The sequence below is a fragment of the Metopolophium dirhodum genome, chromosome 7, assembly GCF_019925205.1.
Source record: "Metopolophium dirhodum isolate CAU chromosome 7, ASM1992520v1, whole genome shotgun sequence".
Classification (NCBI taxonomy): Eukaryota; Metazoa; Arthropoda; class Insecta; order Hemiptera; family Aphididae; genus Metopolophium; species Metopolophium dirhodum.
Window position 1 is genome coordinate 8,411,774 of NC_083566.1, and position 21,100 is coordinate 8,432,873.

The 21,100-nt window shown below is 31.6% G+C and overlaps 1 protein-coding gene across 2 annotated transcripts in view; it reads right to left on the bottom strand.

The window, feature by feature from the left end:
• Positions 1–277: 277 nt before the first annotated feature.
• The window catches only part of LOC132949632 (bestrophin-4), a 55,204-nt gene continuing 34,381 nt past the window's right edge, over positions 278–21,100 (bottom strand). For both annotated transcript variants that reach the window (XM_061020613.1, XM_061020612.1), the window contains exons 8-11: positions 18,257–18,505; positions 12,259–12,556; positions 9,014–9,180; positions 278–754 (exon numbers count right to left, since the gene is read on the bottom strand). In XM_061020613.1, the coding sequence (XP_060876596.1) occupies positions 335–754; positions 9,014–9,180; positions 12,259–12,556; positions 18,257–18,505 (1,134 nt within the window). In that variant the 3' untranslated portion in view covers positions 278–334. The remainder of the gene's footprint in view (positions 755–9,013; positions 9,181–12,258; positions 12,557–18,256; positions 18,506–21,100) is intronic.

Here is a 21,100-nt window from a genome sequence, read left to right on the forward strand (position 1 = left end):
TTACGATACTTCAAAATAATAAAATCCACAAGGAACCGTATAAAATAATATTACGTCCCATAAAAAAAAGAATCAAAATATTATTATATCTTATTCCTCCCTCCCTCACCCACCCATGCAAGAGTCCAACTGCACCCTCCATTGACGGATCCCTTCCGCCGATATACATAGACTAAAATATAGACCTATCTTCGGAAACAATAACAACAACAAAAGAAATACCGTCAACCCCACGTCAACCCCAATATAACAAAAAACCAATAATTGTGCATTATAATATTATGAATTATATAATTATAATTAACGGAAGAAACGAGAAACAAACGAAACGTGTCTACACGTATACTTCGCCCCGCTTGCGCCTATTGGTCGCCGGTGTCTTCCGGTCGTCCGTGCTGGACACGCTGCCACTGGAACTGCCGCCACATGCGCTGTCGTCCTTGTCCGAGTGGTGCGCGTTGGCCACCGTGGCCGCGGTGACGTCGGTGATGAGCAGCCGCTGCGCGGGTGGCGTGGTCGCGCCGCCGCCCGGCCCAGACACCGCGGTGATGCCCAGCGACGACAGCAGTGGCCGGCTCATGGACACCGTGGACTCGACGATCGGGCTGACCGACATGGTGGTGTACACGGCGGTGCCGGCGAACGCCGGGTTCAGCACGCCCTGACAGACGCTCACGGCGCCGGTCACTCGGCGCTGGTTGTGGAATGTGCCCGACAGGTTGGGGTCCATTTCTTGGATTGGAGACAACACCACCTGCGACGACACCAAAAACAAATTTGTTTTTTCAATTATTTCAATTTAAAATGTATTATTAATAATAATTACCCTGAGATAACTAATAATATTATTACATAAGATTAACAACTGTCAACTGTACATCACTTGTTATTATTGTTTTAAAATTTATATTGTTACCTAAAAATTATGGTTTAACTGGTCAAAGTTAATATTTGATTGTTTAGATTGTTAAAAAAAACCTTTTGATCTAAAAGTATGAAAGAAAAATCTCAACAACTTAAAAGTCAACGTCTATATTACAATATTGATATATTATAATGGTTAAAATGTTAAAAGTTCGACAAAGTTTTAAAGTTCAATAATAGTTCAAATAAGATTCAAGTTCTGGTTGTTCAAACAATTCAAGAAAATAATTAAGTTTGAGTTCGTGAAAATTTAAGTTTCACCCATCCCTAATCTTGATCTTGATTTTTATTGTTGCATCGTACATATTATTTCAAAATAAGTCAAAAATTCGTAATAACTTTATTATTATTATTAACATTATAACTTATAAGTATAACGTGATTATAATATCGTATTAATAGTGTACAATTAGTGTACTACAATAATGTTTTTAAGATAGGTATTCGAGTTGAGTTCAAACTTCGGAACGTTCACCGGCATTTTTGTTCCCAAATTATTGACTTGAAATAATAATCGTAACGACTGGTCGTTTATACATTAAAAGCACCAACGTTTCATAAAATAATTTAAAGCATCAACTAATATTTTATATTTTTAAAAATATCAAAAATGCATTCATAATAATTACTGCGCGAGTAATGGGAGTTTAGCGATGGCTAATTTTATATAGGGGAGGACTATACACCTAGCTCACCAGTCCCCTCCGATTGACATAAATATCTATAAGTATGAGCAAATAATATTAATAATATTAATAATATAAGCGTTTAAAAATAAATTGTTATATTTTGCATAGGTATAACTCGCAATTAAAAGGTCAATAAAGGCGTTTGAGGTATTGAGGTGCCCTAGATAACTTACTAAGTTTGATAATAGGTAGGTCAAATTCACTCTAATATTAAGCTCTCTAATAATAAATAATCTTCACTCTAATAAAGATATAACAGCACAAGATAGGTTTTGAACGCTTTTTGCTCTGTTGATAGAGAGAATACAAACAGTGCACTGACATCCTACTAAATATAATAAAATAAAATTGCTCCTTATAAAACTACAAAATCTACTTATATATAACAAAGGAAAAAATCGCCCAAATAGTAGCTGAATACCTACGATTTTCAAAGATATCAATTTTGAGAAATACGTTTAAACTCGTTGGACAGGTATTTTCTAAGCATTTGGGAAATAGATTTTTGGTTTTTAATTTGGGTAATATATACGCAGTGTGACTACGGTATTATGATCTGTACTACGAATCCACAATGACTTTCTCGAATGAGATAGGTACCCACAACCTACCTATGTAACCGAATGATAAATGTTAAAACATTGTGATTTAGTATTGAAATGAAAACTTAAAAAATTGTCACTATATTATAATGCCCGTGTATAAAATATAAAGTCGTAAAATTTGTCCTTAGAAAAAACGAAAAGACGCATTATAGATGTGGTTTGAGCAAAAACGAAATCAGAGTTTTTATGCGGTTCGGACGAAAGCGGGTGTTGGGCGAAACCGGACCCGACCACACTATACATGATTTCGTGTTTCTATTATCAAACAAACCGTGATTAATTTAATTATTTACGATCGTATCGAAGAATAATTTTAAAAGTGTCAAATGAGTTCCGTGACAAACGCGGGGTAAGATAAATTTAAAAAAAATGTAAACGAACCGCGATTGAAGCGTTTATACAATGTTTACATATACGTATAAGAAAAATAAAAACGAAATAATAAAGTAAACGAATAATATGCTTGGATCACACAATATAGATGGAGCCGTATAAATCAGTACAAAAAATTGTTGCCTATATTATCAGCGACGAGTCACCGAATTAGGTGTTCGATATGGGCATGAGCGACGCAACTTCTTGCATGTTTATCCACAGATAGTTTGTTATCAAAACAACATAATATTATGTTTTGAGTATAATATTATATTCAAAAAATGGTATATTACCTACTGCAATAATATTATAATATAATTAACCACGCATGAAGATTTAGAATAATTCTGTAATAGTAACCTATGGATAATTATGCGAGCAGTTGCATCGCGCATGCTCAAATCGATCACCTTGCTAATTCGGAGATTTGTTGCAAATATCGGCCACAATATAAAACGCTGTGTACTTCCATAGTAATAAAATAGTGTATGAACTAAGATAATAATATGTTGTCGACTGCTTATCGTGTTGATGATATGATAAAAAAATCAAAGATAACCAGTTATTTTTTGACATTGGTCGTGAAGTGTGAACAAATTACGTTTCTTCTGACATAGGTCACTACATAGGTCACTACTGCATGATATGCGGATATGATGACTGCAAGTAAGGCAGCGATCTCCCGCATCGATCAGGTTTTTTTAACTGCTAAGCTACGCCCACGTTCTAATATTATTATTATATATATGATTTATTTTATAAAATAAAAGACAGAATAAAATAAAATAGAAGACAGTTTATTTGGTTTATACGGGAGTGTTGACGTATGCCCCCCCCCACCCACCAAACAAGGGTAATTTTTCTATTTGATATATTTTTGAAACTGTTTTGATGATTTTGAAAAATTATAACTGTAATAATAATACATGATTTTTACATGTTTTTTGTTTGGGTACGTACCTATATTCTTGAAACGATATAGAATTATTAACATTTTTGTTTTCTATAAATAGACTATTCTATAGTCAATGTTAATTTAATACTTAATACTATGGATAAATTATAAATGTGTAGCAGCTGGTACGTAAATAACTAAATATGTTACAAGTCGAGTTTTAGAATTTCTATTGAACTTTTTCATTTTTTCGAAATAATCACACCTTTACTTTTTTTATTCGACAGAACATATTATATTATAATATTGTATAAAAACCTTTCAGATACGTTACGACAACTATCATATTTTACTTGCCGGTAAGCACCTCTACCTACCCACATAATTTTAAGGTTATCGTGTTCGCCCGATATAATGTGGCAAGCTGCAGAAAACCCGAAACACGACTTTTGACTATAATATAATATTATATTAAATTGTATTTGAATACGGCAGCGGTGGGGGAATTTAAAAAACTAACGAATCACGCGAAAATTTACTGATTAAAATCGGTGGAGGTTTACCTCTATATGTAACGATATGATATATTGTGTTTAGTGAATTCGTTTTAAATAATATATTATATGACTTTGGCACACCCTGCCTGTGACTGCTGCGTGCAAAATTGCAAACACACTGCAAATTCGGTCTCGGATTCGACGCGATGGTTTATATTACTACGTATATAAGGTGAACAAATCAGTGACCGGAAATGTATAGGTCTAACATTATTATTATTATGTAGGTGGGTATAGATATTTTAAAACTTAAATTTAAGGAATTGTATTTATTCTAGCTCAACGATAAAATATTTACGTTTTATGTAGGTAGGTACGTCTTAAAGCGTTGGTAGGAAATGTTTGGGTGGAGGGACATTATGTTGTTCAGACAGCAGACTCACCCCAAATCGTTTAATAGCGTCATTATACAATGTATACAAATAATAAAAGACGTTTGGAGAGTGGAGAGAGAAAGATATTGTATATGGAGGGAGTGAGCGAGAATGACAGAGTGTGAAAAGAGGGTGAGAGGGTCTAACATTTTTGAAATATTTTAAATTCTGAACGGAGCGTGGAATGTGGACGACACCTGGGGGGGTCATGAAGATGTAGTTTTTATTATTTTTTTATTATACTTTTATCGGAACCAAGAATGCTGGAAATATTTTGTGTGATATTTTAATAGGAATTTGTGCAGACATTATTATTATTAGTATTATCGTATGGGATTCAACAAGCATTACAACTCAATAAAAATTATTAATAAATAAACTTAATTAGAATAGAACATAAAAATAAAATAAAATAGTAAAGACATATTGAGCCTAAACGACAGTACGTCATTGTTAGATCAGGTAAATTTCTAGTTTCTCAACACAGTTTTTCGAGTGTTGTCGTAAAAATTCATTAAAATTCCACTTGGCACGACGCATGATTTTTAAATAGTTGGTATTCAAAAGAAGCCGTTGAGTATGAACCAATTGGCAATTACCAAATATTTGATAAATATTGAAATAAAATTAACTTTATAGTATTAATAATTTTCAATCACATACTATAATATAGTGGCGATAATAGTGGCCATATTAAATATTATATACTGATAGATATTATTATAAACAATTATATAACATAACTTGTATGGTTGTACATAAAAATACTGGTAATTCATAAACACTTTAATTCAAAATACAGTTACATAATTCAAATTAAATATGAAATATATTGTTTGTAAGTCATAACGGTATAAATAATATATATACCTACTATGAAATATTAAACGTTTGGATATGTTTAGTTAATAATTTGTTGAATTTTATAGTTAATTTATTATTGGTTTTATAACAATTTCCAGAAATTTATTTAAAAAACCTTCAATATTTTAGTTAACCAGGTCATTTAAATAAAGTTACATCAAACTAGTGGGCAGAAGAAATTGTCTGAAATAATGTTTAATAAAAATGAGTAGGAATGATTAGCAAGCAATTACTAATATACAATATGACGTACTTTATCGCAATTTCCACGTAACTACATAATTCCAGTAACAGGTTTCTAAAATGTACAAAATAACCTTTTTAACAGTATTACCGATTACTTTATTCAGTATATGATAATTATTATAGTTTTATGATAAGACGTAATCTAGATTAGAGGTTTTCAAACTTTTTCATCCCACAGGCCACAGCTTCTTTGCGTGTTCACAATATTATTACAGTTTCCAAAATATTATGAAAAAACAGAAACAATACGCATACAATATTATAGCCAATATGGGTGATAATAACAGTGACTGTAGTACTAGAAATAAAACTTCAAATAGTCGGGTAATGTGTTTCATTATTGTTTCCATAATCGCTGTAATGATTATAAATAATATTAATATTAATTATACTTGACCTACATTAATTTGGTTTCCGGTGCTTTGACGCGACTCCCTTCGACAACTCTCGCGACGCCCCTGGGAGCCACGACGCACAGTTTGAATACTTCTAAGCTAGATGATTAAAAAAATGTTTAACACTTTAAACCAAAGTGTACAAAACAGCACATCATCAAACCGTGACCTTACAAAAAGACCTTATTTAAATAGACCTTTTTTTTTTAAAATTCTTGAGATTTTTTATACTACTTAAAGAGTAACTTGTGGAAAATGGAAATACAAATTTCTGTTTTTCAAACGAGAACCCCTTTTTAATAAATAACTGTGACTAGAGCTTGAATGTTGACCATTCTTATTTTTTATGTAAACGAAACACCGCACTGCTAAGAACACTACAATAAATAGTGATATGCTAATGTGCGATGATTCATTACACTACTAAGAATTTTAAAACACCCGCCCTAGTGGCCCACCAGAATCAGTGCATTTATTGTGTCGTAAAAATTATTCAAATATTATTCAATTATTCGTTGAATAATTTATTCGTACGACTTAATTATAATATTCTAATTTGATACATGCAATACCCAAGAAAAAACACAATTTACGAACATTGCCAAGTCTTGTTTTATAATATATATATATATATAAATGTTATTTATGAATTCCAAAATCAAAATAAACAAGCAATAATAATATTGTATTACCTATTACTTTTGACTAATTAAGTGCAATACGTTCAGTTTATACTAAATCAGGAAACACAACGAAACACCTCTTATAAAATATTATAATATAAAATACATATAATACAATACAAAGTATAGTCTCATGAAATAACTACTTCCTATTGATTTAATTTCTCAGATGCCGATTAAACGTGCATAATATACAGAACAGACAACGACATCTCAACTATCACGATGTATAATAATATTATATAGGCCAAAAAATATAGAGAAATAATAGCGTTTTATCGGATGGACACATTGGGGGAATAAAAGATAGGTATATTGTATTTGTCTAGGTGACCTTCACATCTAAATAGGTATTTAATTTTCGTTTCAACATTTTTCAAACTTTTTTATTGCTCAGATTTAAATAGTTGATAAAACTTTTAGCATTACATACTTAATTATTTCTTCAACATAATAGTAGTTATATTATGCTGTTGCCTGTTGGTATATGATTAACTAGTAAAGTTATTTTCCATGATTACAGCGTATTATTAAATCGCGCTTCTCTTAAATTAATAAATATATATTTTTAAAACAATTTTAAATACCTATTATAAAAGTTTGGACGTTATCAAAAAATTCATTTCAAGGTCTAGCGATTCAACCTGATTTCTATAATTTCAATACAACGTCTGCTAAACATTTTTACACACTAAAAAATGAATTTTCCACACAATAAGATGGTTTAAAACGCATCTGAGATCTTAATAAAACACTCGTTAAAAATGACGATGGTTATAAGAATAGTTATTACTTATTATAGTTATGCTGAAGAGAAGATATTTAAAATACTATTAAACTGCATGTTTCAAATTCCAAACAAGAATAAAATATCAAAACCACAGAACGAAGTACAATAAGATATGACGCTATATAATATGTGTTAGTGTGTTACTATAATAGTAGAAATATTAAATAGTCAAAATAATTAAATTAGTATGGCAGTATTATTTCTGTACACTACGAATTTAACATAAGTATAGGTATAACCTTGTATATTGCCTTAATTTAGGGTTCTGTCGCTGAATAGAGAAGTCACATTATTCATGTCAAAAAAAAAACTAACAGAAAGATGCGAAAACATATATATGAGCTTAGAAATATAGATTTATTATGTTGAATTTGAATAAAATATTCTTAATTTAAAACACGTACTTTCATATTATTTGTAGGATAGGATCGAACATTTTTGAGAATTATATATATGTTCAAATTTTATTTTTCAGAACACAAAGCGATAACTTTTAATAAAATAAAATATTTACATAAAAGGTAGGTACGCTACGTACATATTTACACGCATATATATGAAAGTGACAAACAAATTGAACAAAAAAAAAAATTACCTCCATAGAAAATTCACTCAGCACGAATTCCGATCTCGACCTACCAAGGTTGACGCCCAGTCCAACGTCCAACTTAGACTGTTAGTGGCAAAATAATTTTTGATGTTTTTCGAAAAATTTGAAAATATATTAGAATTTCAGGTATAAAAATCGCCTCTCCTTTTAATAATATAATAAGTACGAGGGTTACACGAAAACGATAACGCTCGAAAATTTTCACTGCTCAAGCGGAAACATCTGAAGGTTGTAACATATAAGATGTTTTCACATCAATAAAAATATTTTGTCAAAAAATATGCTTACTTCTTACTTTTTATTATGTTACAGATATTCTAACGATTTACGATATTTTTAAAAAAAAAAATTCCAAAAAATATTAAAATGAATCTTCATTTGTTTCTAGAATCTTTTACGCATAACAAATAAAAAGATTCAAGATATACCAAAGACAAGTATCTAGATTCACCTATTATTAAATGTCGAATGATACAAAGTATGTGTCAGTGTAAGTAAGTTTCAGATACTGCCCAGTGTTCCCGCCTACAGCCTTCCAGTCACCAGAAATCAGAATCAATAGCCAGGAGACAACCAAAAAGTATAGAATACCATATTATTACCATCGATACGAATGATGCATTCATATAACAGTTATTAATTATTAGACACTATTATTGCATTGGGCTAATTTTAAAATTAGATATATATTTGAGTATTTCAGACTTCAACACTAGTTAGACAGAATTGTTTTAGAGCATATACAAATATAGACATATTTTCAAATATTTGACTCATATATTATACGGCCGCATTTCTATCGGATTTACTCACAAGTATACTAATAATATATTATATAGGCTAATGACCTTAGCAGTCGAAAAATGTAATCCTAATAAAAAAAAAAAAAATAATAATAATAATAACACATTATGATAGACTAGGTACGTCACGTCTTTTTTTGGGCATTTCATATTTATTTATTTTTTCAACCAATAAAACTCATTTACTGTATATAATATCATACCTGTACGACTGCGGGCAAATCTGACGGATACGTTCCCGGAGGAATAGAACCGTTGATGGACATATTCTGTTTGTTGTCCTTATCGACGATACCGTCCTTTTGCACATCTGGCGTTGGAATTCTAGGCCTTCCTCGGGCATTCATTTGTCCATTAATCTTGTTCGAACCTAAAAGTAAAACGCAAGATATTTATTGTCCTCATGATAACGTGTATACTGTACAGTATAGGTAGGTAGGTACCTACTTATATTATGTATACATACGACTAACTGATTTAAAATGTGGAACGGCAGACACATAACGGGAATGGCAGCGGTGTTATAACCACTGCGATTCCTAAGAGTCCTTCGCACATATAGCTGGTAATCAAAATATCCTGATTGCATTCAATTTTTTTTTTTTTATATTACAATAAATAAGTGCTTCGTGTCAAACCATCATCTACCTACATATTATATTCAATATGATTACGAAATCGGTAATATACGAAATCGCCGTAAGTAGGTACCTTATACTTATAGAAGATAACGCGAAATAGAATCTGTATTAAAAATTATAAACTTCATGTACATGACCTATGGACTTTACATCGTACGACAATATTGTTAGGTATGTTAAACAGATCAAGTGCCGATCAAAAAGTATAAACGTGTTTGCGTCGTTCATTTACGTGTGCAATTAGGATGAATTTATATAATTTGATGTTCTATAAAAAATCGACTTCTATGGAGAAAAATTGTATAAAAATTAAAACCCGAAAAAAGCTCATTTACCGATTTTTCTTAATCGTTGTGTGATATAATATCAACGATAAGTATAAGTATTAACTGTTTAACTGATTTGAACACTTTTTAATACTATTTAATTACAAAATATTCGTAATATTTTAAAATAGACATTATTCAACATTGTATTCAATCAAATCACTGTAAACGTGACTGACTTGTCATAAACGAGACTATATTGTACGAACTTGATGGATTATAATATTATAAAATCGAAAGTTGGACGGCAATGTTGCTTTGTTACATGGACATGCAAATATGGAGCGAGACTATACAAACTATAATAGTTGATAATCAAACCCTGCATAAATGAATTTGTTATGACGTAATTTGTACCTATTTAATACCGCTCATTTATATATTTATATAGGTACTGAATACACTATGTTTTATAAGTAAATACAATTTAATCTAGTCGAATTGATAATTTTGATGTATTTCAATAATTGTTATAATTACATGGACATTTATTTTTTATCCATTTTAATAGATAATAACAACATTTAAGTACACGCCGGTATGTGTAAAAATAATTAGATATCAATTTTTTAGTTTTTAGAGAGTTTGATTTGATGTATTTTATGTATTAATAATTAAAAAATTTGTTTATTAATATAATTATAATTATTATAAATGTATACAAAACTTGGTGTGTCGATCCATTATACGCGTGACGTCTGAACACTTGTAACTTTTAAGCTCACAGTGTATACGTTATAAAGTATTGGGTACCAAACGTCAAAAAGTGCAGCACTACATTATAAGACACGACTGCAAAAAGGACAGCTCCACATTTCGTAATTAACTATTATAGTATTATACCAAATTGATTTTGTCGGTATCTGTAGTATCTACTCGAGCATATTCGCGTGCCTGAGTTGACGTATTGTACATCGTTCAAAATAATTGCAGTTTCGATTATATTGTCGTAAATTTGACTTTGTGCGGAATTAAATAGGAAATTATAGTAATTATACACGTCACGCAAAATGCGAATACGATAGTACCTACGTTACTCCGTATAATATTTGCACACAGCCCAATGAGCCGAAAAAAATGTTAATAATATTATTGCTGTTTGAATGAAGAAAAAAATTGGTACTCTGAGGCGTTAAGCCATTATAAAACGAATCAAATTCACCAAGACTTGTGAAAACTGATTTTTTTTTTATAAACGAATCACTCGGGTAAAGAATATATTATTTGATTATTAGCCGCCATATGAATATCATGCTAAAAAGTTGAAAAAAAAAAATGTACATTTTTATTAAGTTTTAATAAATCACGTCGAGTACCTATATATATATTATATAATATACAGGTATATAGATGAGTGGGTTGTAAATAGAAACCAAAGTAGACGTATGGGTACCTATATAAAGTGGAATTACTGATCGGCGGCTTCGGATTCATATTTAAATTTTGAAAAATTCCTGTTCTGCAGTTTACGTGCCCAATAATATAATATATATCATTATACGCCTATACATTATGACGTATAGGTACCTATCTAATATAGTAATATTCAAAATGGACGACACGATATTATTATATTCGCGTGTGGTGCAAAAAAAAAGTGAAAACCTGTAGTCCTACAGATTTATTGTAGGTACCTAAGCGATTACGACAATGATTCCGCGTAATTTTTGTTCGGAAATTCGCGGTAACATATTCAGATTTGGCGATTGGTAAACACGACAAGAAAGTTTTTATACCTTGGTAGCTATAATACTTCTATATGCGCGAACGATGATATGATTTCCTTGGCTAATGAGACACGATGATGACGCACTCGGGTAATAACTGCCGATTTAAATCTTAAAAACCGTACGCGTTTTGTCGATTTCTGTTCAATAAAAACAAACACAAAACGAGTTATTAACGCGACGACCTTCAGAACGAATAATGACGTTTAAAAAAGCCCGTGAAATATCAAATATCTAATCAGCGTTTTTTCCGATTTTTTACGTTAACGTCGTATAGTCGTGTAGCCGTATAGGTAGACACATTATAATAATATGTATTAAACATAGCTGTATAAAGGTAGAGGTACCTAAATATTATAGCACGTTAATCGAATGATCAACGCCTGGTTAAATAAAAACAGTCATAATATATAGGGTAAAAAAAAAAATGAATTTTAATTTGAAAACCGATTACATTCGTCTCATGAACTTGTAAACATGTAGGTATATCTAACTTGTTTCCAAATTTTATTATAGTTTCGAGTTCCTATTTTCTCGTTTAATGTGTCTACTGTATGTACACAACTGCGATAAAAACGTAATTTATATTTTATAGATATATAGGTATAAAATTAATTTCCAAATCTAATGTTTTTCAGCTATAGATTATATTGAAATACATTTTAGCGGTTAAAAATGAATTGTGTTCATTATTGGGGTTAATCTGTTGAGAAAATGTATTTTCTTAAGTTCAAGCAACCTGCAGTATAAATACCTTGCGTACTGCCCCGTCGACTTTTCATAGATTTCCTACCCCACAGTCGGTCGTACAGCGTTATCTTTTGCAGATGTGGTGTGCTCCCGTTAATGCCGTTGACGTGGCCGTGACCATTAATACCCGCCGACACGGGTAACCCATTTTCCGGGCTCGAGTACACCGAATTGTGCCTGGTTCGATTGAACAGACCGCCAGACGAATAAGTGGTCGACGACGATCTAATCGATCCCACCCGATGTATTTGCCTCTGGAACCAATTTTTGCGGCGTTCGGCCATTGGCGTGTCAACGCTTTCCTGTAAAAACAAAAAAAAAAAAACCACTCGCATAAATTAATATTTAGAAATTATACGTAATCACAAAATAAAAAACCATCTTTATGTATTAGATAGCAAAAATAGTATATAATATAGTAATTAGAAGGCAAGTAGGTTTACATTGAAGAGGATTGATAGGATTACATCGGAGTTGAAAAATGTTTGTTTTTAAGACGAATGACGGCCGACGGAGGTAGGTATCTATATATTGTATACCTACCTATGTAAAAACGGTGCTGCCAAATAGTTTGATTTTAAATCGGAAAGCAAATTATTTAACGATGTATCTTTTGTTGACAAAAATAAAGCGGTTCGTCGTTTTTCCAATATGTTGGATATCGTGTGTATAGGTATTGTATTTTTTACGAACGATTCTATATCTGCAGCTGCAGCCACCATGTAGTTAGAGAGATCTGAGAGCCCCACACACGTCAAGTGCCGCCAAAATATAATAATCTGGTCGCATTGCAAATATAATATAGCATACAGGTAAAATTCACACACACACGCAAATACACATTGTGGATCACACTGATATTTACAGCGAAAATGACTAACATTTAACAATCATCGGAGAGATTTCACCGGGGTCGATTCTTTTGTCACAGAACACTCACACTAATCCTATAACTTAACACCAGCTGTGAAAAGGTGGTTTGTTCTTACAGTCTTACGTCTTGTTTAGGTCAGTTTGTTGAGGAATATAGTGTTCTGTGACAAAATAATCACCCTATATGCAAGGGTGGACTGGCCCTACCCAGGTGTACTATTGTGTTGTGGGACACCGGGCTGGATCAATGTATGCGGCCACCTAGGCCGGGGACCACTAAACATAATTTGGCGATATTATTATAAATTGTTTTAAATGCCTAACAGTTATAAACCATGAATATTCAGCCAATATAGAGATGAGTGTATTACTATCTAGTGAGTTCATGATCGAAGTTTATAATATAAATATATAGCACCCAGCAAGTTATATGTATTATAAATTAATCAAGTATACATACATCCAACATCCATGTTTTAATAATGAATCCTTCATAAATTATAATACTTATTAATAGTAATGTGATAAAAATCGGATGTTAAAAATGGTCGTTAACCGTGGATGAGCGGAAAGATTTTTTGCATGAAAATTATACAAAACTTTGTTTCAAGTAAAATAAAATATTACACTATAGGTGTATGTCATTTTATATTCATATGAATAGTGAATATTTTGCTGGCGTTCCTAGTATGAACGGTAACAATGAATAATCAACAAAACATTTGACTACCTACTTACTTAAAACGATTTCCTCAGTAGTTGGGTATAGTATATAATATTATATACTACCCAACTATAGTATATAGGTACTTACTCTGAACAAAATGACTATTTTTTCTGCTAAAAGTATTAACTGTATACTGAGTACTTAATGATCAATAACTATACTATTATACTATTGCCTATAGGTACTATAATACAGCCAATACAGGATGTTATAATATATTTAGAGATTATTTTAATATACAAAATAACAACATAACTATACTCATGTAAAAAATACATAAATCAAGATACTATGGGACTGTCTATAAAAATAAAAATTCTCATTTTCACAGTTTTTGGTGGTCCCAGAAATATTCCTTCCCAGGATCGTTCCCGGGAATCTACAGGATTGTCAACCCCACGGCCGCAGTTTACAATTTGTATATTTAAATATATTAGTAATTATTACTAACATTAGTATATGTATACTATGTATAGTATTATAAGTTATAACAATTTTTAATTATTAATTTATTGTAGAATATTAATTATTGTTAATACAAATTTTTTTTCGTAAATAAATACCTAGTATTACTTTTTTTATTTTCCACCGATTGAAATCAAAAACTAAAATGTCGAGTATAAAAATATGATGGTTTAACCGCTGTTATAATCGCAATAATGAATTTTGTATATTTTCAGAGGTTTTACAAGAGTATACAAAACGTACGGCGTACGTATATTATTATGTTGGATACACCACCAGAAAAAGTTTGTAGGTAGTTTATTCAGGGAAAAAAAATGAGTGTATCAGTACGCACACCAGAAGTGAATACGGCCTATGGGAATGGAGCGGTGAAAATGGAAGTTGAACGATAAAATACAAACTTAACATATCTTTCTTTATTGTATATATAAATAGAAATCTCGTGTCACGGTCTTTGATCACACTAATCTCCGAAACAACTTGACCAATTTTAATTATCCTCTTTTTTTATCCAACTTGAGTGATAGCATAGTCATCTCGATAAGTGGCCCTTAATTTTTTAATTGCAAATTTAAGAAAGGATTTCGAGATTTACGAAGGAGGTTTTTGTTTTCGATTCAATAGTATACCGATAATAATTTAGAAAATTAATACCTATAGGTAACCAAGAAATATGTTATACATATGACAAAATATAAATAATATATAATATAGACCATAGTAGGTGGTAGTGAGGGCTTAACGCTCGGTGTTTAATGATTCGCTGTCACCTATAAAATATTCACTTCAAAAAAACGGCCTAAAACTATGTCAAACCTTAAATATTAACATTAGCCATTTTGATAATTTGAAATCATTCAAAAAATATGTTAAAAATCTTGATCTGTCTATTATATAATTAATATGTTGTTATAATTAATTTTGTTCTTCACACTCTTATCTTTTACTCTGTTTAAAATATTGTATATAATATATACTTTGCTACTTCTTAATGCCAACTATCACTAATTTAGAAGGTTTCATTGTAGGTATGAATCAATGAATGTATATTATATGATACCTACAATCTACTGCATACGTTACGTGGCTATCGGTGCCACAGCAGAGTCTTCTTCTATCTATACCAATATACTAAAGGTATCTTCAATAATTGTAATGGTTTTGTAAATATATAAAATCGTATAATATACAACATGTAACGTACGATGAATGACGATAATAGTATATTTTTTATTGTGTAGTATAATTCAAATGAATTGTTTTCCATTAGAAATTAATCACGTTAGATATTATATTATATGAGATAAGCGTCTCAAACTATCGAAACATTATAATAATAATATATATTGTAATATGTCATACACTCGATGATTACATTCATATAAACATTTTTAAAACATAAACGAAAGTTTACATACATATATAACATACATATAGACGAGCGCATGTTCTGCTTTCTCAAAAGCCACCCATGTATTTTATATCTGGGTAAGCATGTTGCATGTACACATTGTACACAAATTATTTTAATTATAACTATAGGTTATTATACTATTTCATTAGAGGAGTAGATGATTTTAAAACGATTTGACTGCGATTACGTGTACGCAATAGGCGCAATCATAATTAGAAAACGGTTCGATTTGTGAATTCAACTCGCATCGACGTCAAAACAATAATAAAAAAAAAAACCACGAAAAAGTTTCATGTTCGCTGTATTTAATGTTAATAATATAATCGACTAAAAACTATTTCGTATCTTCGACATAATATTTTAATTTTGAAGATATATAAAATGGCATACCGATAGCATAAAGAATAAATATTTGGATTTTCGACAGTGTTGAACGAATTTTTAAATTATTATACGTTGTCGGCGAGATTGAGCTAGTCCAGTAGTTCCCAACTGGAGGGGGGAGATTCAAATACTGTATGGTGGGAATATATAGTGATGATGCATTGATAACGACAATTTTGTTAGTAAAATTGAAAACAATAAATTAATTTTACTTATAATATTTAATAATATATAAACATTTATAAAATTGTAGGTATTTAAAAAAAAAAAGATCGTCTAAACTCTAATTAAAGGGGAGTTGTGAGATTTTTGAAGATTTACAAGGGGGCCGTAGAATAAAAAAGTTGGGAACCACTAAGGTAGACAGTAATATAAAGGGTACCTACCTATATTATATACGAGTATACCTACATACAGCAAACACAAATAATAATAATAATCGGACCGACCTAGTCGAGCGCTGCTGCTTCAGTGCTGCAATAATACGTATAGGTACCTATTATTTTTGTTATTATTATAACTACTATACTTAGTGCGTATGTATGGACTAATATTATACTACCGCCACCTGTGGCCTGCAGTGCGCATGGGACTCAGCGATATGCATTCCTACACGACTGCTTGACCTTCGATCGAATATAAGTACGTACACATGTTACCTAGTACCTTGTATCTACATAATATTATGTGTACGGAAAAAAATATCAAAACCAAAATATAAACACGGTGGACACAATAAATTATAATTTATAATATAGTACCTATAGGTATACTTACTACCCGTCCGGGTTCATTAATCTCAATATGGCGAGCCCACGGAGCGGTAAACCTACCAACAGGAGTGAGGGACGTACACAATTATTAGAATATTACTTCTACAACACGTGCAGGGACTGTTATTATTCGAAATACCAGCTGGTTTGAAAATATCTTTTAGTTCTTTCAAAAACAAATATAGGTACCTACAGCAGTGGCTATCCCTCTCACTAAATAAATTATAAATACGCGATTTATGCTGTTTTGGTTTACGCGATCCGCTTCGGTCTTTTTGGAGGGTTCGACACTATATTGTAGCATTTATTATTTGCAAGCCAGTGCTGTAAAGAATATTTCGTAAATATATTTATAATATTTAAAGTATTTGAAATACTTGTCGAATGCCTGATAAGTCAGTCTCTGTATTACAGGACCTACAACCCATGCAAGAATAGTAATAGAGTATCTATGTATGAATTAACGCAGCAAATAATTATTTCGATATAGTTACTCGAAGTTGCTTGTACGTGGTCCCATTATTATCATTTATCACATATTCACATTGGTCGATATTGAAATACGTTCATTCTCAATTATTCCCATAAGATTTTTATGGAATGGTATTGAACTCTGAAGAGTGTAGATCATTCAACAGTCAACACTTAGTAAATCATAATTTGTTTTCTACTACACGTTTTTACAGTAGGTACGTACTAGTATATACGCGTATTATGGTGCATATTTTAATGTTATTTTTTCTTTTCAAACATATTAAATATTAACTACCTATAGATATTTGATTAGTTGTTAGTACTTTAAATCTTAAATGTGGACCATAATATTATAAACGATCGAGTGATGAGGCACAAGTCGATTAAAGAGCGCGCGTATTTCTGACATGTTTTCGATTATCGTAATATCGTGTGCTGTGTGTGCGCGAGTAGGAAGTTTTACTGTTACCTACGTTGAAATATAAAACTATCCGTTGTGCAGGAATGAGGAAGCGCCGCTGTGCATCGTTTCGAATACTTTTGAAAAATAATAATGATTTTAACACCCGACGATTCGGTGTGGCACGTGATTCGCATGTAGGTACAATTATAACCCATAACGCGGTTACTACCGAGCCTTAAAAATATATATATATCGGCTCATCGGTATATAAGAGGGGATATCTAGGCGAGTGATTGGTTGTGTGGAGGGGTGAACCCTGGTTATGGTGTCCCGATGTCCACTATTGTCCGATGTTTGCACAAACGACAATAATAATAATAACAACGATAATTATTACAATTAACAAAATATAAACAACAATATATTATAATATCATGTCGATTAAGTAGGTACCCATATGCTATTATTATTGTGATAAATTGTACTCACGTAGTCTGCGTACACGTCCTCGGGCACCGCGGTCTTCCTGTGCATGTGATGCATCGGTGCCATATTCGCGTACAACGAATCCGATTCCTTGACCTTATAGCACTCGGCCGACCCCTTGGGCTCCTCGCGCCTGTAGTGTTCCGACGCCACTGTGTACGGCAGGTCTTTGGGCACCACCTCGTCCCAATACTGGTCTTTCAGCAGTTCCGGGTGCTCTTCGTGCATTTCGTCAACGATCATGTACGCTGCCTGTGCACATAATAATAAATAATAACATAATATATTATTATCATTATACGATATTATGCGTATATTATTGTGCTGTCCAACCCCCGGGTCATTTTCAATGATCGTATTATAATATATGGCACCCTGCTAAGTCAGACCGCAATATTTGAGCCCGTATACTATTGTCATAATAATACTATCGGACCGAACCTATTCCGGACCCGCAGCATAATAATATTCATTAGATACATGAAAATAAAAGAAATACCAAAAATCGTAGGTCAATCCGAGGACTCTTCCAATACACATAGTACATACGCCGAATGCGGGGTGAACTAAGACTTACCTATGTTATTATATGTTATTGAAATATATTAATATTATAGTACTTACATATATTTACTATTTTAACCTCGATCGACTCGATCATATTTTTTGCCCCCCCCCCTCCCTTCGGACTCAACCGATCACCCTCAATAGACTGATTTTCTGTGTTTCTACTTTCTATTCTTTACCCTACGGTATATGTAAGAAATCACCAATTGCATTCCATACTATGGCTTTCTATATAATTTGAACACATCCATCCCAAGGGTGCATTTGACCTGGGCCCAGGTGAGAAAGAGAAACTATTTTATTTTTTAAATGCACCCATTGAATACAAATTACCAATATTTTTGTTCTTTGCAGAATTAAAAATGTTTTACTATTAATAACCTAAATAACCTGAACCTCGTCTACCATAAAATGCTCATTTGAGTAAATAAATAAAAAATATTTAAGTGCAAATATAATTGAATAATGAAAGTTATTAAATACAATATAAATGTAGGTATACATAAGAATATTAAAAATATAAGTATCTATATTATATAATACATTAAAATGTTTAAATGAACAAATTTTATCATTTAATAGAAATAATACAAGTGAGCTAGTGAGGGGGGAGGTGCATGACTTAATCCCATCGACCTCCTCAAATACACCCTTAAAGTAGGCGGAAGAGATGGTTTTTGGTTTTCACGGTTTTATAATGTTGGTAATTAATGTTCATTGTTGATCTAATTCAACGGTTTCCGCTCGTATTTCACTATAATCATTATCATATCGCACTTACGAAAAATTATCTTTAAAAGTTTAATCTATGATATATGACCGTTATTTTATTATAATATCAACCGCTATAGGTACTCGCGTATATTATTATTAGGAATATTTAAATAATGTATAATTATAATATCGAAAATTGTATGCTTAGTGTATGTAAATACACAACAATCGTATACCTAGTACTGGGCTGCAGGTATAGTCTTGTCATATTGACCATTGCCGTTACCTGGTTAGTCATTATATTTTCACATCAACTATATAATATCATCGTTAATCATTATTATTGTGAGTTATCTATTGCAATATTATGGTCAAATAATATTGTGTATACTGCACAAGCAGCAGTTCCGACTTAAATCCACGTACATTACACTTATCCGTCGGACGATAAGACGTGTCGATAACACGCGATACCGAATACGTCACATTTCTCGCGTAGGTATATACCGCGTACGAACCTACCACGCATATCTGCGAATAATACACGTCTGTGGCTTAGTCGTACGTGCGATAACTACACATTATTAGTCATGTTGTACTATTGTTAAGCAGGTACTGCGCCGTATTATAATTATGATAATAATATGTATTATTATGTTTATCGCGTCGATAAAATAAACTATTGCAGCAGATAATATAATATACAGGGTGATACGTGCGGGTTCGATGCATATAAGGTTGCGCACCATTTTCACAGCCAATCCCTGCCGACGTGTATTGGGGGGGAAAAAAAAATAATCGTTTTAGGTGTTGGCTAAGTAGGTACCTATTATAGATGTCTTACTATTTTTCTTCGTAAAAGTAGTGTTTAAGTTTTTATTAGGTATATTTTATTGGTATTGAAATTCAAGGTTTTTTTTTTAAAAAAAACACAGTTTTTTGTTGAAATTGGTTTTGATTTTTTTATTGTAATTATTCAGAAATTAACAATCACAGAGACATTAGATGTTCACCAAATACTGAATATAGACTTATAAAGGTACAGTGAAACCTTCATATTACGAAGGCTCGAAGGGCAACAAAAGAAATTCATTTTAAGTTGTTTCGACTTGAAATTTTATGTAGGTAGGTATATTATAATTTTTTATAACCAGTACAATTTTTTGAATATGTATACTATTATTATAACACGAACCTATTCACACCATTCTACAGTACGCTGGTATTGACTTTTATGTTTTACACTATGTTTTTGGCAATAATTATTATTTCAAACTACCAAGTTAATAAAATACAAGTATATAATGTTGTGACATAAATTGTTTTTGGAAAATAATATGCTGCTCCACCCGTCTCCTTATAGCTTAGGCCTTAGAATCATTTTTTTTATACTATGATTTTACACATCATCCATTACAATAACCTGGTTAAAGACGACGTTCACTCGAACTTTTAAGTCTCGAACCCCTACCTATAATATATATAGCGTAGTTCGAAAATGGTATAGCTAGTTTCCCGGTTTTTTTTAAAAATTTTATTCCAATTCTGAAACTATTCTTAAACGAT